Source organism: Drosophila takahashii, chromosome 2R (assembly GCF_030179915.1).
Source record: "Drosophila takahashii strain IR98-3 E-12201 chromosome 2R, DtakHiC1v2, whole genome shotgun sequence".
In the NCBI taxonomy this organism is placed as follows: domain Eukaryota; kingdom Metazoa; phylum Arthropoda; class Insecta; order Diptera; family Drosophilidae; genus Drosophila; species Drosophila takahashii.
The window spans coordinates 42383284-42406032 of record NC_091679.1 but is presented as its reverse complement, the minus strand read 5'-3'; the positions used below and the strand labels follow the sequence as shown (position 1 = coordinate 42406032).

The following is a 22749-nucleotide window of genomic DNA, read 5'->3' as shown; positions in this document are numbered from 1 at the left end:
CCAATGGCAACAAACCTTTGAACAAAAATAAAAACATACCCCGAACATATTTTGTTTTCGTTTTCTTTTTGCTGTTTACATACAAATACATCGCAAATCTACTTTTAGGCATACTGGAGGGAGGAGGGGTGTGCTCAATAAAGGTCATTTAATTAGTTATTATGTTTAGGAAAAGTGATTTTGTTCGGGAGTTTACTTTAGGGCTTATAATTCGTATGTTGTATGTATAGGCAAAGGTTCCGCTTAGAGTTGTTTATGCAAGCAGACAGACGCGTGCTACTGGATTGGATAATGGGTTGGGGTCCTGGCATCAACCAGGACGTAGACGCGTCCCGGACACGAAAGGTGAGGCGACAGGATCGCTTCGAAGCAGGCAGGGGACGACAGCGTTTGTGGGGCGTTCGGGGGGGTCGTCTACTCCAGCAGGGTGACTTCTTCCTTGACTAAAAATTCAACAATCTCTTCATCCACTTCCTCAGTTTCCAAGTTGTCTGTGTCCACATCTGTTGGGGGAAAGGAAAATATAGTTTAGCAAGGATTCTTTTAAAATGAAAATCTTTTCCAAGTAGTAGTATATAGTATATATGGGCACTTCCACCAAAAAGTCCACAAAGCCAACATTCTTGAAACTTAAATAAAACATAATTCCACATGATTTTGTCCCGACATTAATTTCTAAATAGTTTGATCCTGACCTAAACTAAAAATTTTGAGAGCCGTTTGATTATTTTTATGACAAACCCCATTAATATACGCAAAAATTAGTTTTTTGCTTCTTTTTTGTTATTTTTTGGACTTGTCTTCTGTTGTTAATTTATCCAATAGAAATGCTAATATGTGACATTTTTCTGTACTGAATGCTTCATTTACATGTTAAACTATTAAGTTAAAAGCATAACAGCCAGCAATTGAGTGATAGAGAAAAAGAAATGCACTTTACAAAACGCTAAAAAAAAATGTCCCGAGCGAATGTGTTTAAAACTGCATAAAAAAAGGCAAACAATTTTTGAGTAAAACCAAAACCATTTGACAGCGACATTCTAAAAGTAATCGCATTCAAATATTCCATCAGAGTTCGCTAAATTCTGTTGTTGAATGAAGTTTTCCAAAATCCACTTCTGTTTTTGTCCCGAGCGAATAATGCAGTTTTTACCGATATCTTAAAAACTAAAAGTGGTAGAAAATCAAGATTTTAACACAAAATAGAGCTTGGGAAAAGTGAAAAGAAAAGCCAATTATTAAAACTAAAATCCAATTTTTTTTCCACATATACTATATATAGTATATATATATAATATACTTACGCCCACGCAGCATGACGCGACGACTCTTCTGATCCTGCCACTCGGCGATGCGCTTGTTGCGGTACTCCATGAAGGTCTCGCGCAGCTGGGAGCGCTTCTCGAGCAGCTCCTTGGAGGCGCGCGTGAGGCGCAGGCGATCCTTCTGCTCGAAGGCGGCGTAGTACTTCTTCAGGTTCTTCTTGATCTCCTTCTGCTTCTCCTCGCCGAGCAGGGTGGGTGGACGCGGGCGCCACAGGAACTGCACGAAGTTCTTGAGAATGGTGCGCTTGATGATGCGTCCCTGGAACGTGTACATGTTGAAGCCAGTGTCCTCCTTCACCTTCCATGAGGAGACCCCTGTCACCACATAGCGTCCAGTGGGATCCCACTCGACCTCGGAGGCGCGGAAGTGATCCGGCGAGGCGCTGATGATGTAGTCATTGGTGGAGTCCACAAACTCAAAGGTGCCCATGGTGAGATTGGCCATCACGATGAACTGGCCGCGTGGCGACCAGAAGAGATGCGTGCACGACTTCTTCTCCAGGCGCTTGACCAAACTGGGCTTCACGCCCTTGTTCACCTCGTAGAAGCTCACGTTGGCCGAGTTGGGCTCGCCGTGGATGATGGAGAACTTGTTGCCGATGGGCTCCCAGGCGAAGGCGAGGATCAGCTCGCGAATCTCCACAGAGTCGACGGGAATCTCCTTCTCGCGCATGTGGAAGATCTCAAAGTTGTAGAACATGCCCAGGAACTTGACATCGAGGTCCTTCTTGTCCTTCTTCAGCTTGGAGTAGCGATCCACCTTGACGCACAGATAGTCGCCGGACTTCTGCCAGTGCAGCTTGCAGTCGGCCACATGGAAGAGGTTCTTGTTGCGCGTCTCGCGCTTCTTGGGGATCTCCATCAGAGTGACGCGGGCGGGTATTTGGTTCTGCTCCTCCACCCAGTAGGCGATCACGTTGTCCGTGGGCGACCACGAGAAGCCGCGGATGCCGGGAATCTTGATGGACTTCAGATCGAGCAGATAGAACGAGGGCGTCTCGTAGATGTGGATCGAGTTCTCGCCCATGCGGGCCACAAACTTGTCGTCGTGCGACCAGCGGAACATCGAAAGCACCGACATGCCATCGGCCACAAACGAACGCTTCTCGGCTCCCGTGCGGATGTCCCAGATGATGATCTTCTGGCCCGTGGGCGTGGGACCATAGGTCACGAGGTAATTCTCGCAGGGCGAGAACTCCACGAACTGGGTGCCGGTGTGGGGGAACTTCTGGATCTTCTGGAAGCTGCTGCCGCCCCAGATGGCCACGCCGGGCTTGTGGAAGGTGACCACATAGGTGCCCAGCGGCGACCACTTGACGAAGGTGTCGGTGAAGCGTTCGCGGGTCTCCAGCTCGAAGGGCTCAGGCAGGACGTTCTGCCAGAAGCCCACCTGCACGCAGTTGGGCGCGGTCTCGGCGGCCACGCAGTACTGGTCATAGGTGTCCGGGTCGTTGATGAAGTTGTACAGGTCGCTCTGCACCTTGAAGGTCTGCACGGTTGGCGGCTCCCACTTCTCGGGGATGTTCTCGTACCTGTGAGGATGGTATCTTAGTAAATCCGATGGATTTAATGGGTAGTTTGTGAACCTACTTCTGGAAATCAGTAAACAGATTCACCGCAAAGGTGTGGTTCTTGTCCAGACGATGGTTGTTCAGCTTCTTGACCGCCTCCTCCGCCTGCTCGGCCTTCTTGTACTCCATGAAGGCGTAGCCCTTGGTCTTGCCCTCCTCGTCCACGGGATAAACCACATTGACGATGTCGCCGCAGTGCGAGAAGAGCTTGTTGATCACCGACTTGAGCTTCTCCAGGCGCACCGGCTCCACCTTGGGGATGTTGTCCACCACCACCACGCTCTCGACGCCATCCGCCTCCGAGGGGCGCTGGGCGAGCATGTCTCCCAGTAGATCTGAAATTCATCACATAATATTAATTAAATATGCAAAAACTTTCGCACATCGCGCACGGACTCCGAATCAGATTGAGGTTAGATCGCCGCGTGCGCTGGTGCTGCGCTGGCAGTCGGGAAAACTTACCTTCATCGGAGATGTTGTCCACAAAGTTGGGCGGATCCTCGAAGTTCGGCTCCTCAGTGTAGTCGCTGTCGTTCGCATCCGCACCGGAGTGCTCCTCGCTTTTCTTCTTGGCCATTTTCAGCGATCTATTTGCAATTTTCCGTCATCAAACACACACGCACAAAGTGAAAAAGGAAGAGCGAGATGCCGCATTTGGCAGTCACGGCGAAACGGGGGAGAGCCGTTTTGTGTGAATGGTAAGTGTTGCCAAATGGTCAACTAAGTTGGCAACGCGGCGACGGAACTGTGATTAATATTTCAGAAATCTGTTATTTTTGAAAAGAAAAAGCGCAAATTTTCAAATTTGACGCCTGCTATTTGCGTTGAAAATCGATTTGTAGTTTAATTAGTTGCCGTGAAACGTTTATTTACCAGCGATGCCCGGTAAAGTGAAACTGTTAAACAGCTGAGCTCAGTTGCCAAATTACTATTACAAAATTCTTCTGGGTTTGAGGAACATCCACATTTTCTACTGTAAAATTAACTTTGGAACAGTTAAACAAAATGTAAGCAATCAGCAATTCAAAAGCTTGGGGAATACCCTAAATTCTTGAATATAGTTGGTATTTTTTGAAACTTAATTGGTATGTTTTTAGGCCGGATGGTATTTTCGACTGTTATCCGCTCGGTCTCACTATCAAATGAAAATTTGTAAGATTTTAGAGCAGATCGGTGTCCGTGATTTCCTCAATTTAAGGCCAATTTGTAGTATTAAAGCTGTTGGAAAATGCAGCGGGGACGAGCGCGGACCGTGTGAAATGCATGCGAAAGTCGTCGGTGCGGCAAATCAGTGCGAAAAACATCCCAAATGTGCGTAGGCCCCACACTCAATCTCTCACACACACACACCCGCGCGCGCACATACACAGCTTTTTCGGTCAACCACTCGTTCGCCGTGGGTGCGAGCAGCACAACACTAACAGTGTCGCGCACCAGCATTGGCAGCGCAGCGCGAGCGAAAGAGAGGCAAGCAGCGGGCGGCGGACAACAACAGTGCGAGGCGAAGGAAAATGTTTTCATTTACTCAAGTCGACGAGGGTTCCCCAAAGAAAATCGCCAGCCTGCTGGCTGAAAACGGTTCGGGAAAACATTAATTATGCCATGGACGGGCGATTAAAGACTCTAACGGGGTGAAGAGTGCGTAAATGGCTGGGCCAGGCGACCAAATCGCAACAGCTGATGCAGCAGCAGCATCTCGAGAAAAGCCAACAGCGAAAAGACAACTGTAAAGTGTTCTCTGTTATTGTCGCACTGCAGCCCCACCCCCCGCCCACCGCCAACCGTCGCCCTCTGTGAATGATTCACATTTTCTTTCGACCTGCCTGCCGCCCCCCGCGCCACGCCCCCCGAAAACGAACGCTGCCAATGCGTGTGCGCAATTAGTTCTGTTTTTTTCGATTTCCAAGTGCCAATCGTGTTTTCTTTTTCCCTGTGCTTAGGCTCCAAGTGAAAATCCCCTAAAGTGAAGAAAACTCCACACACACACGCTCGCACGCACACACACACGCAGAGAGAGACACGCGTTGAAAGGAAAAGCGGTGTGTCAAGTGCGAAAAGTGCAAAAAGTGCGGAAAGTGAAGTGGCGGGCGTCGGAGAGCCGGAGTCGTCCGTCGCAGGAAAATCCGTCAGCATGGATGTCGAAACACAGGAAATACGACAGGTGAGCAGGGGGAATTTGAGACAAAAACAACGCTCATTAACATTCCAACAAAGCGGGCTAACACCTACTCTCTTGGCCAAAATGGTGCGCTGAGGTAATGCCGCTCTGCTAGCAACTTAGCGCTTAGTATGCGACCGACACCTACTTACCATTCATATCCATTCGACTGGTTTCGATGGCCAATGCAAACAACTTCAAGCGGTAGTAGTTGTGTGTGGGGTGTGCCGATCGGAAAATCAAACCATTAAGTTCCATTCATAAAACTGCAGTACGAAAAGCAGAGCCGGAAAATGTAGCCCCTTCGATTAGGCTTTTCTGTTATCGTACTTTTCTCGCTTTTGAGCTAGCTGCATGACCTAATCGCTAAATATGAAAAGCAGAAAAGAAAAAAAAAACGGCTTACGCATGCGAAAGCCAGGCGAAAAGGGAGAAACACGCCAGCAACACTCTGCTCCGCGGTTTGGGGCCTTGCGTGCACACTTTTCCCCTAGACAACTCCCTAGAAAGTTGCGCTCGAAGTCATTCTTGGCTGGAAAAAACCAACTACAGACTACCGACCATAACTCAAAGCTAAACCCATTCAAACATCCAAACATCAAGTTGCTGACTCAAGCGTACCGCTCTCTTCTTTTTAGCCGCTTTCCTTCGTCGGCACTCTCTGTTATATTTAGCTTTTAGCCATCGTATCGCGCTGCCCGTTCTCCGGAATGGAATGCCAAAAACAAACGATAGATAATAAAATCATAAAGCCGCGCCAATTTCAATTTGTGACATTTGAAAACCACCAGCAACTGAAACTTTATTACAAACATGTGTGTGCACAGGCCAAAAAGTTGTCCAAAGTCAGCATATCAACCAACTTGGAATTAATATTTGTTTAGACAAAATAAATATCATATTTTATTGTAGTTTACGACTCAATATAACTGAATGTTTATTACAAAGACACTTTTTACAAGGAACAAGGGTTTAATAAATTAGATATTTTCAATTTAAAATGAAGATTCATATTTTTAAATGTGGGTTTAATATTAAATCAATTTTACAAGAAACAAGAGCTTAAACTATACAACAATTTTTTTACAAAATTCAAAAAAGATTGCCAAAGAATACATAGTTCATACAATTTTTAATTATAATTTAAAACAAGCAATCAGCAAAGACTCATTGTTTTTGAGTCAGAAATAATTAATCCGCTTTTTAAATAAGTTGTTCAAGATGTTCCCCTGTTTATAATACACCACAGAAAGTCTTGAATTAGTACACAATTAGATCATGATTTCTTTCTCTGTATCTGTATGCTTGAATAAAAATATGCCATCCATCCATCCATCGTTCGCTCATTCATAGTGGGCGTCTAAAACAGCACTCATTTATTGTTTTTCTCCGAATTGTTTACACGGTCTTTTGAAATTTGAGTTTCAGACATTTTTCCCCTTGCCGCGAGTCAATGCAAAGTGCAGCCAGAGTTTTTCCGTTTTTCCGATTCGTTGGCCATTCAAATTATGCTGCGGACAGTTTCTTGCTTTTGGTGGAAAGCGCTTTGCTGGCCGGGCAAACAGGTTTTCCCTCCACCTGTTGACCAATTCGCATAGTTGGTCGGTCTACGACCTACGCCAATATTGTTTCCCGGCCATGCACTTTTCCCCCACCTGCTCAAATTATTATTTCTGGCATTTTGTAATAAGCTTTTAATCCAAACAACGCCCAAGAGCAGCGGTCTATGGGTACACAAAAAGAATTGAACCACTTCGATGAGGTTCTCTGACATACTTATTGATGACTTCATGCAACGATTTTGTAAGAAACCCGTTTGGAATTTATGGAATGAAAGCAAATAATAAAGACACCGCAGAGGTCTTGCAGCCAAAACGAAAAGCATGCCGAAAGCCAAATGAGAATTAATGGATTGTTTAACGTTTATATGAGGTTCAGCCAAAGAAAAATATATTTTCTAAGATGCGTAACGCACATATATCGCCTGGTGTTTTGTTTCTTTATATTCTTATGGCTTTTGGTTTAGATATGTATACAATCTAAGGTTCCACCTTATCTTCTGTTAAAAATAAACCTTAACTGTTGATCGGCGTCGCCTGTTTTATGTTTACTTTCTTCATTATTATAATCCCACTAACTTTATATGATAGATAGCAAATAGAAGAACCCCTTTTTCTAGTTACACCTTTCTTATCAGAGAAAAACACATGTTCTATTAGTTCCCTGGCTAAGATACCACTAATTGGAACATATTTTGTATTGGATTCTTGCCCCGATAAAACCAATTTCCGCATCTGCAACGGCGACAGTTTCCCTCTTGAGAATTTATTTTGATTGCTTTTCCCCCCAGTTTCAATTGGACCAAGAAGAGGCCATTCGGAATAGAGCAGAATCAGAATTGTGATTATGAGTGCAACAAGAAATGGGTTGGCTGGCGAAACATGGCAGCACTCGAGATGATTCTAAAAACGGAGCAAAGCTAGTGGAGTCTTTCATGCTGAGTGACCATCGTCCATCCGACCAGCAACCCCTTCACTTCCCTTTTTGGCCCCAAAAACAGAAAGGGGAGTGAGCAGAGGGGGGTTGAACAATGGAAGGCGGCTGGCGGCGCACGCCAAGCCAAACACGAGCGAGTTTATCGAACTCATATTGAAGATTGTACGCATGGCTTCACTTGTACTTGTACCACCAGATGCAACAGCAGGCAACTGGTGGGGATAGGCATTGCATATACAGATACAAAAGCACTTAAGAGTGCGCTAGTTAATTGCCAAGAAAAGGCCCGTCATTCAATTCGCAGAGGCTGCATTCGCAGAGCATTGATTACGCAGGCTCAACTTGGCCTTGGAATGGGAATGGGTGCCACCTGTTATACAGAATGTTCTCACATTATCGCAATCTCTACTGATGCTCCAATATTCTCTTCTTTTCCCACAGGCTCGTCAACGTGCTTCCGTCAAGTGGCTGCTCTCGAAGGCCTTTAACAATCGCGTGCCAGACAACCTGAAGGAGCCCTTCTATCGCGACCATGAGAACCAGGAGCGCCTCAAGCCGCAGATCATCGTGGAGCTGGGCAATGCCACGCTCTACTGCCAGACGCTGTCCAATCTGTACTCAGATCCCAACTACCAAAGCATGAACCACTGGTCAATAATACAGACGCTAGCGCGCAAGGGAGTTCCCGTGGCGGAGACCTCGGACATGCCCATTACCGAAACGGTATTAATTCAAACGAATCCGCTGCGAATTGTGAGTATAAAATCAATCTTTATGGGTTCTCTCACTCTAATTTATTTTATCGCTTTCAGAACGCCCACATGTCTGTGATAGAATCGCTGATGGTTTTGTATGCGAAGGAAATATCGTCGGGTGACCGCGTCATGGCGGCCATACGAAGGTGAAGGAATTGATTGACTTTGATAACTGATACAGGGTTATGATGATTTGTTTTTATACCTTAGAATATCTGGCAACAACTATCAGGCGCCTCCTGGCCAGTCCTATGAGCAAGCTCTGCTGGGCTGGATTTCGCATGCTTGCGCTGCTCTAAAGAAGCGCATTATCAAGGAGGTGGACGCTGGGCTGCCCGATGATAATGTGAGTTATCACCTAAACCCCTAAAGTTCCCCTTCTTAATGCTATTAATGCTATACAAATTAATCACAGGGCTCTCGTCTGCAGACGCCGGACATACCGCCTGTGAGGGACTTCCAGGATCTGTGCGACGGCATCTGCTTGGCGCTGCTTATCTCGTACTATTGCCCCAAGGTGGTGCCGTGGACGAGTGTGCGGATTAATTATCTGCCGGCCGTCGAGGATTCGATTCATAACATCCTGCTGGTGTGCAACTTCTCGCAGAAGCATCTGCCCTACAGCGTGTTCCACATGACGCCCGAGGATGTGACCTATATGAGAGGGTAGCTATTGAGTCTACTCCCCTCATAAATTAAATATTCTATTTATATATTGCTTTGGTTTTAGATCCATGAAACTGAATCTGGTACTGCTGCTCACGGATCTGTTCAATCTGTTCGAGATACACCCAGCCAAGTGCGTTTGCTACCCCGGCATGGATGGTCAGGGTAAGTGGATCGTTTCTTTGTCGAGTATCCATTCCCAAAACGCTGCACCGCATCGCATCTTCCCCCCAAGAAAAACCCCTGATCTCAATTCCCCAAACGATTGGCCTGCCTGTGTTTGAATATCAGTCCGGGGCATGCATTGTTGTCCAAGTGTATCCGAAGTATCCTTGTTTGCATTTCGTTTTGTCTTCGTTTTTCCTATGATTTTGCCTTAAGTTTTTCTCTTGATTTTGTTAAAGAAGAATTGGTAATCAGAAGAATAAGAAACAGAAATTAGTCATGATAGCAGAAAATCTATTAAAGCATTCAGCTGGATTTGTGAGTGACTTAACCAAAGGTAAAAGCATCCATCAGTTAGTCACAGAGAGCTTATCAAAATAGCTAGGAATTTAGAGCGCTTCACAGCTCGTAGAACTCGTTGATTATGCCGCAAATAAGTCTCAGTTTAAGATCAACCGCAAAGCACCTTTTAGGGGGAGATCTGTCAGTGAAACCACAGAGATCTAGCAAAATCTTATTTATATTTCTGTATAGTTCCTGCGGTTATTTTCCGTTTGTAAACCACCGAGTCCACCAATAAATTGACATGGAATCATATGTAATATTCATCATCTTAGCCTCATTCACCACCTGATCCCAACAACAACAAAAAAAAGTAGTGAAATTCTCCACAACTTAAATCCAATAAATCAACTCTGTACTTGATTCTCTTTCTTTGTTTATGTGCAAAAAAAAAACGCTTCCTCTTGCCACTCGTAACCGCAATCAATCCACCAATAATTTGGGTCCTAACCACACCAAACACACATCTTCACACTTACCAAAAATCTCGATTGATCCGCTCTCCAATACCGAAACTCGACGATATCCGACGATAGATGTCATCGCCCGGCGCACTTTGGGCGCCAATGAGCACGGGATCTGCCATCGACGGGGCCTCACTGTACAGCCCGTCACGCCCATTCCCGATCTGCGCAGCGATCTCGACCAGCCGCCAGTTGGCTCGCCCCAGAATCGACCACCGTTCCAAGGTTTTACTTCAAATTATCTATCCGAGCATTTTCTATGTGTACCCCTTAAAAATCCCAAAAATCTCGATTTATCCTCCTTCGTTTGTTCATGAATGTGTTTCTGTTTCCGTTTCTGTTCCATTTCCATTTGTTTGTTGCCTCTTTCTTTGCTTGTTCTGCTCACATTCTGTTTGTTTGTTTGTTCGTTTGCTTCACTGATCGATAATTATCGAAATCGATCCGTAATCGTATGTGATATGCAGCTGTTTGATAATAATTACCATCTTAATGTAGCCTAAGTACCAAGTAATGTCGCACACACACGATGCCTTGTAATGTCTGTGATAAGTGCACCAATCTCATCACTCAGATCAATCAGTAGATATTATTGTACTCTAGAGACTGCATTTTGTCATCTTAAATCTTAAATCTAAGCACCATGACTGAAAATGACTTGACCTATTTAGCAGAGAAATCGGGGAAATAATTCATGGGTCATAGATGTTTTGGGTGTGTTATAAGAATCTCATCTTCATAAGAGTGAAAGTATTAGTCAGACAGACTTCCCCTGGGGATAATTACTCAGAGTTCATGGGAGTTCTCAGCTCACTTGGCCATAACATAACCCATCCACGGACTGCGATTCACCTTGTTTCTGCTTTCGAATGTGTTGTTTGCTTTTGCCCGCTTCCGATGCAACGAGTCAATGAATAACCCACCGAAATATCAAGTTCATTTACCTCGCAAGCTGAACAAATTGATTTTATTCATTTACCTTTTCTTTTTTACCGTTTTCCTTTTTTTTTTCGGTGAATTTTCGTATATTTAGTTCCGCACTCGAATTCATTTGGCGGCGGCCTAAATCGCAGATCAACCCCGCCCAACGAATACCAGACGGTTCAGTCAAATAATTTTGACGGTAATAATCATGCCGAAGGTAATTTATTTTATTTTTATTATTGTTACTTAATTATATGTTTCTAAACTTGATTATTTATATAATTTCACGTGCACAATGCAGACAGAAAAACTCAACATTTTATTGGTTTATGATTGAATTTAAATTTTGTAACTTTACTTTTCTTTTTCACCACCCACCAACCCGCTTAACCACCAACCATCGTAATCGCAACCGCAATGAGCAGCCTTTGTGGTGCACAAGTCGCGTGGCATCACCACACTCGCCTCCATGCACTCGCAGCAGCAGCAGCAGCTCCATCAGCAACATCAGCAGCAGCAGCAACAGCAACAGCAGCAGCAATACCAGCAGCACCCGTCCCACTCGCAGCTCCAAATCCAGCAGCAGCAGGAGCCCTTGGTTCCGGCTCGCTTGCGCCAGGCTAAAGAAAAGACCAATGTCGAGTCGAAGGCGGACGAGAGAGGTTTGCCCAGCTTGCTAGCAGTTCATTTCTTAATTCTTTGACTTGTATGTTGAGCCCCAAACGTGTTTTGCCATGTGGGAACTCGTTAATTACTGCAGAGCCCCTTAAATCTTACTTACAATTTAAAATTATGTTCGTTTCGGGCTACATACAAGTCTGTACTTTAGTTGTATTTATTATTTATTTAATTTTCAATTTTTCAATTTCATTTATTTCCATTTTTAATTTTGCTCTCGAATCGAAACGAACAGGCGATTTTGTCGCTGCCGGTCGACCAAGTAACTGGGAACAGAGCCGCCGGCCCAGCTTTGCAGGTATGAGAGCCAACACAAAAGCCACTGTTGACCCAGTATCGTTGTAGCAAACGTAGTTGTTTGATATTGAATTTTGAATGCAATTTAGTTGGTTTTATGGTTCATTTTCGGCTTTGTTACATGTCCCTCGAAAGCTCTCCTGAAACCCATTAGTGTTGTGAATTTCCCTTTACTATCAAGTTAATAACGATGTGTCTGCCCTTCCAGGACGTCGCTCACGCAGGAATTCCTCGAGTGAGGACTCCCAGCTGACCATTGAAAACTTTGGCGGCTCACAGGATCAGCTGAATACATTAGGACGCTACGAACGCGACAGGGAACGTAAGTTGTCCAACACCAGCGTGGGTGGTAGTGGCTATCCAGTGGAACCCGCCGTGGCCGTTCGATCCTCGATTGCCGATGCGCGGGGCACGTTGCAGCTGGGTTACGACACGGATTCGGGCTCTGAGAAGCAGGATCGCGAGACGGAAAAGTATTCGATGCGGCGGCAAGTCAGGTGGGTTATTTAAAATTCAAAATTAGGAATCAATTAGTTAACAAATTTCTTATCGATAGCGTGGACAATGTGCCCACTGTTTCGTCGCACAATCTTTCGAATGCGGGCAGCCCGTTGCCGGTGGCCAGGCACAAGCAACATTCCAGCGACAAAGACTACGGCAGCAACAGTGGGGTGACGATGACGCCGGATACGCCGTACAACGATACCCGTTCCACCAGTGGCTACGATCCGGAGAGCACGCCCGTGCGCAAATCCTCGACTAGCAGCATGCCAGCGAGTCCAGCTGCCTGGCAGTTGGATGTGGGTGACGATGATATGCGATCGCTGGAGAACGCCAGCAAGCTGTCCACCATACGGATGAAGCTGGAGGAGAAGCGGCGGCGCATAGAGCAGGACAAGCGCAAGATCGAGATGGCCTTGCTGCGACACCAGGAGAAGGTTTGCTAATTAAATAGCGAATCTACGATCTAGAAACTTATTTGAATGTTTTTCTAGGAGGATTTGGAGTCGTGTCCGGATGTGATGAAATGGGAGACCATGAGCAACGAATCGAAGCGCACGCCCGACATGGATCCCGTTGACTTGGACAAGTACCAGGTGGGTGTGAGCCAAGTTAACCACCAATGTATTCCTTTCCCTGCCCCATCTAACCAGAATTTTAATGTCTAACGCCTGTGTCTCTCTTTTACCCCCATTTTGTGTCTGTGCCTGCTTCAACATATCCACAAACATACTCACACGCAACAATTACACAACACAACACAAAACACGCCCATTAACCAATCAAAACTACAATTAACCTACCACCTAATCGCCTGGATGTGGAACGCGAGCAGCAAAGCATCGCCATCATGAACATGAATCTGCAGGACATTCAGCAGGACATCCACCGCCTGGCCACGCAGCAGAGTCAGATGCAGGCGCAGCACCTGCAGGCCCAGCAGCTGATGCAGGCTCAGCAGATAGCCAACATGCTGAACCAGGTAAAGTGTCCATCCGCCCACCACATCCACCTCCTGTCAGCCACCCAACTGCCTCGACCTCATAGCAGCAGCCTATTGAGCATAATAACAAAGGATGTGGAATGCTTATTGTTTTGTGTTGTCCATTGGCTGTCGCTTTAAGAGCTGATTACTGATTACTTTGTTGATCTGCCTTGAATTTCTGGTTAATGATTAGTGTTTAAGAATCATTAATTGTTGATTAGGAATTTTGGTAATATAACCCTTTCGATTTTTATTGAATTTTCTTCTCTTTAATCTATAAAATACTGGCAATGAAGTAATCACTAATCTACTTCTTAACTATAAACGCCCAAAGTATCCCAAATTGTTATTGTACTTTACTTGTTAAGAATTGGTAAAGGATTGCAAAATATCATTTAATGCTCGTTCGTCAACTAACAAATTGTTCTTTATTTTGTTATCCTGCAACATGCTACACTCGCCACCTGCAAACTGCCACCTGCAATCTCCCCACTAACTGCATCCACAGCAGCAGACCTACGGGTCGCAGCAGCACCTGGCCGATCACCATTACCAGCAGCCGAGACCCATGCAGCAAAGCTTTGGCTCATCGCCGCATCTTCCGCAGGCCTACAACGCCCCAGTCAGTGCGTACAGTTCCCGTCCGCCCAGCCGCGATCCCTACCAGCAGCAGCTCCACCAGCAACATCAGCAGCAACAGCCGATGGCCATGCCCCAGTACGTCAACGAGCATGGGCAGTACATGTCGCCGCCGCAGCCCGCCCACTACATGCAGCAGCAACCGCAGCAGCAGCAACAGCAGCAGCCGCAGAGCATCTACAGTGACAACGGGGCGGCGTACAACAACCACTCGCCCTACGGCGGAGGAGCTCCGCAGTATCGGAGCAGCGTGGTGTACGATGATTACGGGCAGCCCACCAATCACTTTTACCTGCACGAATCGTCGCCACAGCCGCAGGCTCATCCGCATCCGCAGCGGAGGACTTGGGCCCACTCCGCAGCAGCCGCCGCCTACGAGCAGCAGCAGCAGATCCAGCAGCCTCTGGTGGATGTGAATGCCTGGCAGACGCAGCAGCATCAGCAGCAGAAGCAGAAACAGACCTGGATGAACAGGCCGCCCTCGAGTGTGGGCGCACCCAGTCCCGGCAGCTTTGTGCTGCATCAGAATGGAGGAGGAAATAACGGAGGAGGTGGCGAACTACAGCACCTGTTTCAGGTGCAGGCCTCGCCGCAGCACGCCCAGCGTCAGGTGAGCGGTTCGAATGGCGTGCAGCGCCAGCAATCGCTGACCAATTTGCGCGACAATCGATCGCCCAGGGCACCGCAACAAATGGGCATGCCGATGCAGCACGAGGACATGATGGCGCCGCAGAGCATTTGCTTCATCGGCGACGAGGAGGATGTGGATGAGCTGGAGCGCAACATCATTGAGTCCATGCAGTCGACGCGCATCTCCGACTTTGTGCACCAGCAGCAGCAGCAACATCAACAGCAACTCCAGCAGCAGCAGCAGCGATTGCAGGGGCACAGCGGACGAGGCAGCAGCTCGGAGGATTACGACAGCGGGGAGATGATCTCCAACAAGCTGAACATCACCAGCGGCAACCTCACGTACCGCATACCCTCGCCCTCCCGTCCCTCCATCCAGGCCAACAGCTTCCAGGATCCCCGATCCCCAATGGCAGCGGCATCCGGCGAGGAGCCGCCCGAGAAGGGCTTCTACATCTCCTTCGACGACGAGCAGCCCAAGCGACCCAAGCCACCGCTGCGGGCCAAGCGATCGCCCAAAAAGGAGGCTCCGCCGGGTGGAAGGGACAGCGTGGATAACCAGGCGACCCTCAAACGTGAATCGCTAAGTCAGCTGCACAACAACAACAACATTGGATTCGGCGGAGGTGAGGATGTGGTGAGCAGCAAGCCAGTGACCAGGCACAGCATCCACGGGCTGAGCAACTCCAACAGTGTCAAATCCCCCGGGAATGCCACCTACAACAAGTACACCGATGAGCCGCCCATCCAACTCCGCCAGCTGGCCGTTTCGGGAGCAGTTTCGCCGACTGGCAACGAACGCCGCCACTTGGAGGATGTGACCAATCAGACGCATCAGCAGCAGCAGCAACAGCCGATGTCGCCCACGCGACTCCAGCAGAGCAGCAACAATGCGGAGGCGGCCAAAAACAAGGCGCTGGTCATCGGAGCAGATTCTACGAATTTGGATCCGGTAAGATTAGGAAATAGGAGAGTTTGGAATAGAGCCTTGCATGAATCATTAAATTTTTTTTTTATCATAGAATGCCATGAAATTTCTGATTTGTATTCATTTCTAATTCATTTCAAATTGAATGAATAATTTTTATAAATTTTTTGAATTTGTTACATTTTGTTTTGTGCTTTCTTTTAAGAACAAAAAGTAAAAAATTTTTAACAAATCAATGTTAACTGCTTAGAAAATAAAATTCATGCAGATTTAATCACAAAATTATGGCTCTTTCTTGTTTAAAAGAAATTGTCGTTTGAATTATTTCGTAATTCATGCCATTCATTTCTTCAATTCGATTAAACTCAAAATTCAAATTCATTCAATTCTATTAAACTCAAAATGCTAATTTATTCATTCAAATAAAACAAAAAATTCAAAATAATTCATTGAATCCATTCATGCAGGGCTCTAGTTTGGAATCAATCAAAATGTATTTGAAAAACCTGTTAAGAAACGAGAGGAAGTCAAAAAAGAAAGATAACTTTACAACTAATTATTGAAGCTAGTGAAATGGAGGCCTATTTGACTCCCCCTTTTGCAGAGAGACAAGTTTAGTCGGGGATCGAGTGCCACAATCCATAATTTCCATATTAATCGTATCCATTTACTTCCCTCACAGGATTCTGTAGACGAGATGGAGCGGCGCAAGGAGAAGATCATGCTGCTGTCCCTGCAGCGTCGCCAGCAGCAGGAGGAGGCCAAGGCGCGCAAGGAGATCGAGTCTTCCCAGAAGCGGGAAAAGGAGCGCGAGAAGGAGGAGGAGCGGTCGCGCAAGAAGGAAGAGCAAATAGCTCGGCGAGCGGCCATTTTGGAGCAGCACAGACTCAAGAAAGCCATCGAAGAGGCCGAGCGAGAGGTAGATTTAAGTTTAAGTTAGTTTAAATATTAAGATTACAAGACTAAACTTTAAATTTTTCCTACATTAGGGTAAAACCCTGGATCGGCCCGACTTGCATGTGAAACTGCAACCCCATTCATCCACCTCAACGACTCCGCGGCTGAGGCAGCAGCGCACCACGCGTCCCAGACCCAAGACGATCCACGTGGACGATGCCAGCGTGGACATCAGCGAGGCTTCGAGCATCTCTAGTCGGGGCAAGAAAGGCTCAAGCTCGAATCTAACCGGTGAGCAGCGGGCCGGGTTTAAAAAAAAGCGGAACTTGCCAAACTTCTTTCCGAAAGTACTCTTACTTTTGTGTTTACCCAATTTGATTTACCTGCTTTAAACCTTCCTTTATATTGATTTGGTTTATCCCTCTACCCACTGCTAATTTGTTGACTTTTTGTTTTCGTTTTGAATTTGAACTGAACAGGCTACGGTCAACTAAGCTCAAATTCAATGAAAAGAGATTACTACAGGGGCTCGCAAGACTCCCTCACTGTAAAAGGTAATTTATGTTTTTGTTACTCTACCCTCTTTGCATTGTCTTATATAAATTTCATCTTTTGTAGTTCTAAGTTATTACGTTAAGCATGTTTAGTTACCTTTTAAGTTGATTGGTTTCTCTGGTACTTTTTCGGTAGTTGGGACTTATAATCTAACGATTTGAGCTGCACCTCGACTTAATTGTAGTTCTAAGTTCTCTTTAAAAATAACTTTGGTACTTGGACAACCTATTTGATAAGCCATAACCACTAATCTCGTTCCAACAGAGTCACCCGATGATTATCCCAGTACAAGTTCAACTCCGATTGGACGACGGGGATCGTACAAAACTTCCAGAGGTTGGTGATGGATGATAACACACGCCCACTTAGTTCTTTTATTTTTTCCCCGTTTTCCTTTGTTTTATTTCCACAAAATTCGAACACGCTAAGAAAAGAAACGAACTTTAACGCTCGAGAGCTTCCATTTTTTGTACGGTTTTTCTTTAACTAACTAGTTTTTTGATTTGTGGCTAACAAATAACAAATAAGAGCTAATACAACCTTAACTAATCTAATGCACTGCCAGAAAGATTGCACCTGAAGTGAAAAGTGGAACTGAGGAGCGGATTTATTTTAGGATATATTTTTTATTATAATTTACCTGGTTTTTGGGGCTGGTATTTTGGTTTTGGCGGTTACCGGGGCGATAAGTTTGATTTACGATATTTGTACCTCATTTTGTGCCATCCATATTATTCATTTGTGTTAACGAATTGCGAATGAATATGAATATGAATCATGTTCCACCTGTATACTGATGCACTCGGCTCGCGTCCGACAACTTGACCTGATTTCAGAGCCAGCCGGCGTAGAAAGAGGCCGCACTCTGTCGCGTATCTCCGTCGCAAAGGGCAGCACGCTTAATTTCCGGGGCCGAAAGTCCAATTCGCTAATGAATCTGTGCGGTAAGAAGCGTTCCACAGCAGCAACAATATCAAGCTGCCTGCCTGTTACCTACCTTTCAACCTTTCTCTGTTATCCCAATACGCTCTACTCTCTAAGTATTTAACTGTCTGCTACTTTCTGTTGATTTTTCGGATGTTTCTAGTGGTATCTTTTGGTTTAACTTGTGATTGTACTTTGGTTCTGGTATCGTTGGTATCTTTGGTGGTGATAAGTAATTCACTTTCTTTTTAATTGTACTCTTGTCTTCATTTTCACCTATGTATGTACAGTATTCTATTGTTTGCTGGTTTGCTATTTTAGTTTTTTAACCTTTCACTGCGATGATGATTCGGTCTCCCCGAGCTCCTAACTATGATGCGGTGACGGTGGTGGTGGTCTGGTCCCTTCTCAAGCTTCCTTGTGTTCGTCAGCTGATTTGCGGGGACTGGGGTTGGTTTCTACAGCTTAAAATTCCCAACTGGTTCGGGCATACGATCGAATTTGCTTACTCCACTTGTGAGATATATGGGATGATACACTAGCACAAAAACACAAACACTCACTCAAAACATCTGCACCGCAAAACACACACTAATCAGTACATTTGTTCGATTTTAATCCAGATCATGATCAACTAGCTATTAAGAGATCTACGAAATTGCTTAACTAAATTTTGTGCACACATTCTCTTCTTTTATTTCTCTTTCTTTCAACTCAATCCTGTCTAAAAAAAAAAAACGATTCTTAACCAACCAAAAATACTATCAAATATTAACCGAATGAAACGAACTCATCGAACTCGACTCGCCATCCATCCACGTGACTGGTGACTAACAAAAACGCATCGTAACATCGTAACGCATCCATCGAATGATTCCTGGCTGATCCGCTATCCGTTCTGATCTCATCCGATACGATACCATCTGATCTGTTTTGTGCATGTGACCGAATGCCCATCCGAATGCCTGAATGCCTCGATTGACACACGGATTCCACCCTGCTCTCTTGCTTGCCGGTTAAACACCACAGATTCGGGACTGGGACGCGCCACTCCGCCGAGGCGTGCTCCGTCGCCTGGAATGGGAATGGGCGCTTCAGGTAGGCATATGCCATCTCCCTCCGGACCGGGCTCTTTGCCGCCAGGTTTGATATCGAAACGTCGCGGATTTGATGATGGATCCAGCGATTTCTCTTTAACTCCGAATTTGAACATGGAATATTCGGGTTTGTATCCTCTCTCTCTCTCGTCTTCAAAATACCAAAATACAAAACCATACAAGCCATACCAATACTTCAAATCAACCCTCAGTTATATAATCACCTTCCACCAATCCATACACCATTGGTCATCCACCTGCATCAGTACTACCTAAGTTGGAACGCCTCATTATAATTTCAAAGTTTCAGTTTTCAGTTTTATTTCTTTTTGGTTACTTTCATTCATTACGAATTGGCATCCTTTTGAGCAGATTGCATTTGATTTATTCGACATACATCTGAGTTCTACATAGATAAACAAGTTCTAGAGGGCTGCGACAGTCTGTAGAATCCGATTCTTCGTTCGTCCACTTGTTACGTTCCCTAGCGTCGTCAAATCCACGACTTTCGATGGTCAACTGTGTTCCTAGTGATTTAAAAACACCGCAAGAGCTTTCTAATCCCTAAAACCAGATTGGCCCGATTAACAGCTTCACTTTGAAATACTAAAGACTAAATTGCAAGCACTATAGTTTAAGTTTTTTTACGTTATTGAATTGTTTTTAAGTTTTAAACTAATTTATGTGCAATAGAAGTTTAAGCCAGGCTGCATTTAATTTATAATTTCGTTACTTTTTGTCAGGAAATTTTATGATTTTTATTCCCAAGTATCTAAACAGTGGATCCCGTAGATTCACCCAAATGTTTGGTATTAAATCTTGCACGTAGCCTTCATTTTGATGAATTGACTAGAAGACTTTACGATTTAGAAGCTTGCCATTGCCACCAAAAAGTAGAAAGATGTGTGATTTTATCAGTGTTCTAACTTTGTCTGACTTGCATTCACAGGTCCCAAACTCTATAAACAACCAGCGGCCAAATCGAATCGTGGGATCATCCTGAACGCCGTTGAATACTGCGTTTTTCCCGGCGTCGTCAACCGCGAGGCCAAACAGAAAGTGCTGGAGAAGATCGCGCGCTCGGAGGCGAAGCACTTCCTGGTACTCTTCCGGGATGCGGGCTGCCAGTTCCGCGCCCTCTACAGCTACCAGCCGGAAACGGACCAGGTGACCAAGCTGTATGGCACTGGGCCTAGTCAAGTCGACGAAGTGATGTTCGACAAGTTCTTCAAGTGGGTGGATAAGCTTACTAATTGGTTTTTCTAAAGCTAATACTTAACCTATCCCTGCAGATACAACTCAGGCGGCAAGTGCTTCTCGCAAGTGCACACAAAGCATCTGACGGTGACCATCGACGCCTTCACAATACACAATTCCCTGTGGCAGGGCAAGCGGGTGCAGTTGCCCAGCAAAAAGGACATGGCGCTGGTAATCTAAACGGCATTCTGGGTATTTTGAATGGCATTCATCGGATGCAAGGAGGCGGCGGCGGAGCAGTTGGGCCATCAGGGCGCTTGGCGCTCTTTTGGTCGGAACAACACACTATTCTACAAGTTTGCGCATTAAGACATCTATGGAAACATAACAAAACATATACCGAAAGTTATTCTGTAGGTCGCGGGGTTTTGGTGTTCATCGGGGCATATACATATATGTACGTACGGCTACTTACTATTTGCACATGTTTTGAAGAACAAAGGAAATCGGAATTTACGGAAAATATTGTAGTGATTAATACAATGCGATTGAATATTTATTTTGAATATAAATGCATATATCCAGCCTAAGAATTTATTGTTCACGCAAGCCTGAAACAGTAGGAGAACCATCTAAATGTAAACCAAGAACCGAACAGATAAGAACTAGGAACAGAACACAGAGCAGAGCGCACTCGAAAGCCAAAAGAATGTAATGGAATTTTGAATGAATGTATTTTTGTTGCAACACAGCAAGCTCCGCTGAACGAGAGGATGAGGAACAAATGTAGAAAATCCCTTTTTATTAATTTGTTTTATATTGTTATGAAGTTATTCATGTGAAATTTTTTCTTTGCCTTAGGCAGGCGGATATGAAATCGTGTATGGGCCGCAGCCAAAGTCGAAACTAATTTTAATGCCACTAGCTATTTATTTTAACACTAATTAATACCTACTTTTTATGCGTATTTAAAAAGGAATAATAATACAACTAATATTTAAAGATATCTATATCTATACAACAAGAAAAAGACTTTTGACTGCTGAAACGAAACGGAGATCCATTGTTCTTTTAGATTTCATTTTTGGCAAAGTCAGATGCACGACGAGCAGTCAGACTCTAAAGCTCTAAAAACTTCACTACAATTTTATCGCACTCCTAACGATTAGAATGCATTTGCTTCCTATGTTGAGGCTGGCTGGAATTGACTTGTGTAACTGCCATTGACCTTACTTTTAACTCTGTTCAATGATCACTTTTTAGACCGCTCAACCGTTCGATGCACCTGCCTGCACCTTAGTCCCTAACCCACACTCATCCTGTTTTTATAAATAAAGCGATCGATCAATCCACGCTGCTATCTTATAATTTATTGTGTAAATTCGCCGGCTCTCTCACTTGTTTCCAAAACTGATATTACTCCAATATCCGAAAGGTATTTCACACGCCGCATTGTATTTCAAAAACGATTGACGTTAGATAGCGAAGTGAGGGTAAAAAAAAGCAAACTAATAGAGCATAATCCAACTATGAACCGCCATTACGGAATGATTCCGAGCAGATCGGTAATTCGGGGGATCAGGTTAAAATAAATATATGTATATGTATGTGCGTGTCGGCGCATTTGTGCCCTCGGCGCAATTCGCTCCTTAATAATGAATATTAATGAGATCTAAACATTATTATATAAAATGTAATAAAGTTATTGAACATGATTATTTAACAAAAGTTGTTGGTTGTTTTATTAGTTATTCTACGCTTATTGGGGGATCTTAAAAATAGAGTCTACATCTGGAAGTCATCACGCAAGTCATTGTATCGGAGAACATGCTCCTTGATCTTGGAGCCGTCCACCCAGGTGACGAAGTCCTCGAGGTTGCGGGAGACCAGAAAGGCGGGATCCTTGACCATTTCGGGACCCACACGCACATGGCCGTGTTCTATGAGGTCTGTGGCGGCTTTCAGGTGCTCCGACATGCGCACTGTCGGGGGAAAGTAATAGGTTATTAGGAAATAGAGTGAAGTTAAGGGGTAATACTTACATTTTACCATTATCACGGGCAGACGCCGCCGGCAAAAGTGACTGGCGGAGATCTTGGCTGCGGTCTCCAAAGTTAGCTGATCGTTGGAGACTCCCATGGCATGGATTTTGTTCAGGAGCATGGTGGTGGCCTCCACCTTGAAGGGATCGGAGGCATCCAACTTGGCTATCTTCTCGGCCAGTTCCCGTATCTCCCTGGACAACTTGTTGTACCTAGAAAGGTTTTAAAAAGGTTTTATCTCAGTGGCAATGGAAACCCTCAAAACTCACTTGGTGTAATCCTCCCTTTTCTGTATGTGAAAGCGCCTGAGGATCTTGTTCTCCTTGCCGCTGTTGTCCACCTTCCAGGTGATAAAGTCCACCTTTTTGAGCAGCTTCTGCTCATGGAACTTGAGTTTACGCACCATTTTTATTTATATTTAAAATTTCAGACTTTTTTGTTGACTAAAAAAAACACATGGACCGCGTAGTGTGGCCAGAGCGGGAACACGAAAAATACCAACAAGCAAACAGC

At 45.1% G+C, this 22749-nt stretch overlaps 3 protein-coding genes across 39 annotated transcripts; 1 reads left to right on the top strand and 2 right to left on the bottom strand.

Annotated features, from left to right (window-relative positions):
* Positions 1-47: 47 nt before the first annotated feature.
* On the bottom strand, positions 48-3542 carry eIF3b (eukaryotic translation initiation factor 3 subunit b). The gene is made up of 4 exons (XM_017139143.3): positions 3359-3542; positions 2916-3231; positions 1305-2857; positions 48-503 (listed from the first exon to the last, which is right to left on the bottom strand). The coding sequence occupies exons 1-4, from the start codon at positions 3471-3473 to the stop codon at positions 415-417; spliced, it is 2073 nt and encodes a 690-aa protein (XP_016994632.1). The 5' UTR covers positions 3474-3542; the 3' UTR covers positions 48-414.
* A 488-nt stretch (positions 3543-4030) lies between these two features.
* Patronin (calmodulin-regulated spectrin-associated protein patronin) lies at positions 4031-21922 on the top strand. Of its 37 annotated transcripts, none has more exons than XM_070213300.1 (24): positions 4031-4207; positions 4837-5057; positions 7992-8303; positions 8363-8451; positions 8516-8651; positions 8736-8971; positions 9036-9136; positions 10015-10167; positions 10976-11083; positions 11292-11528; positions 11780-11842; positions 12050-12338; positions 12398-12779; positions 12837-12938; positions 13178-13324; positions 13836-15548; positions 16207-16443; positions 16514-16712; positions 16901-16975; positions 17241-17312; positions 17813-17920; positions 18930-19124; positions 19947-20229; positions 20290-21922. In XM_070213300.1, exons 2-24 carry the CDS (start codon positions 5028-5030, stop codon positions 20432-20434), a joined length of 5412 nt encoding a protein of 1803 aa, XP_070069401.1. In that variant the 5' UTR covers positions 4031-4207; positions 4837-5027; the 3' UTR covers positions 20435-21922. The 37 variants fall into 37 exon arrangements, with proteins under 37 accessions (XP_070069401.1, XP_070069405.1, XP_070069400.1 ...); XM_070213304.1 differs by having other exon boundaries at positions 8721-8971; positions 13935-15548; XM_070213299.1 differs by having other exon boundaries at positions 8721-8971; positions 13839-15548.
* Positions 21914-22642, bottom strand: LOC108055656 (U3 small nucleolar ribonucleoprotein protein IMP3). Its single transcript, XM_017139093.3, has 3 exons — positions 22506-22642; positions 22237-22448; positions 21914-22176 (listed from the first exon to the last, which is right to left on the bottom strand). Exons 1-3 carry the CDS (start codon positions 22640-22642, stop codon positions 21980-21982), a joined length of 546 nt encoding a protein of 181 aa, XP_016994582.2. The 3' UTR covers positions 21914-21979.
* Positions 22643-22749: the final 107 nt, after the last annotated feature.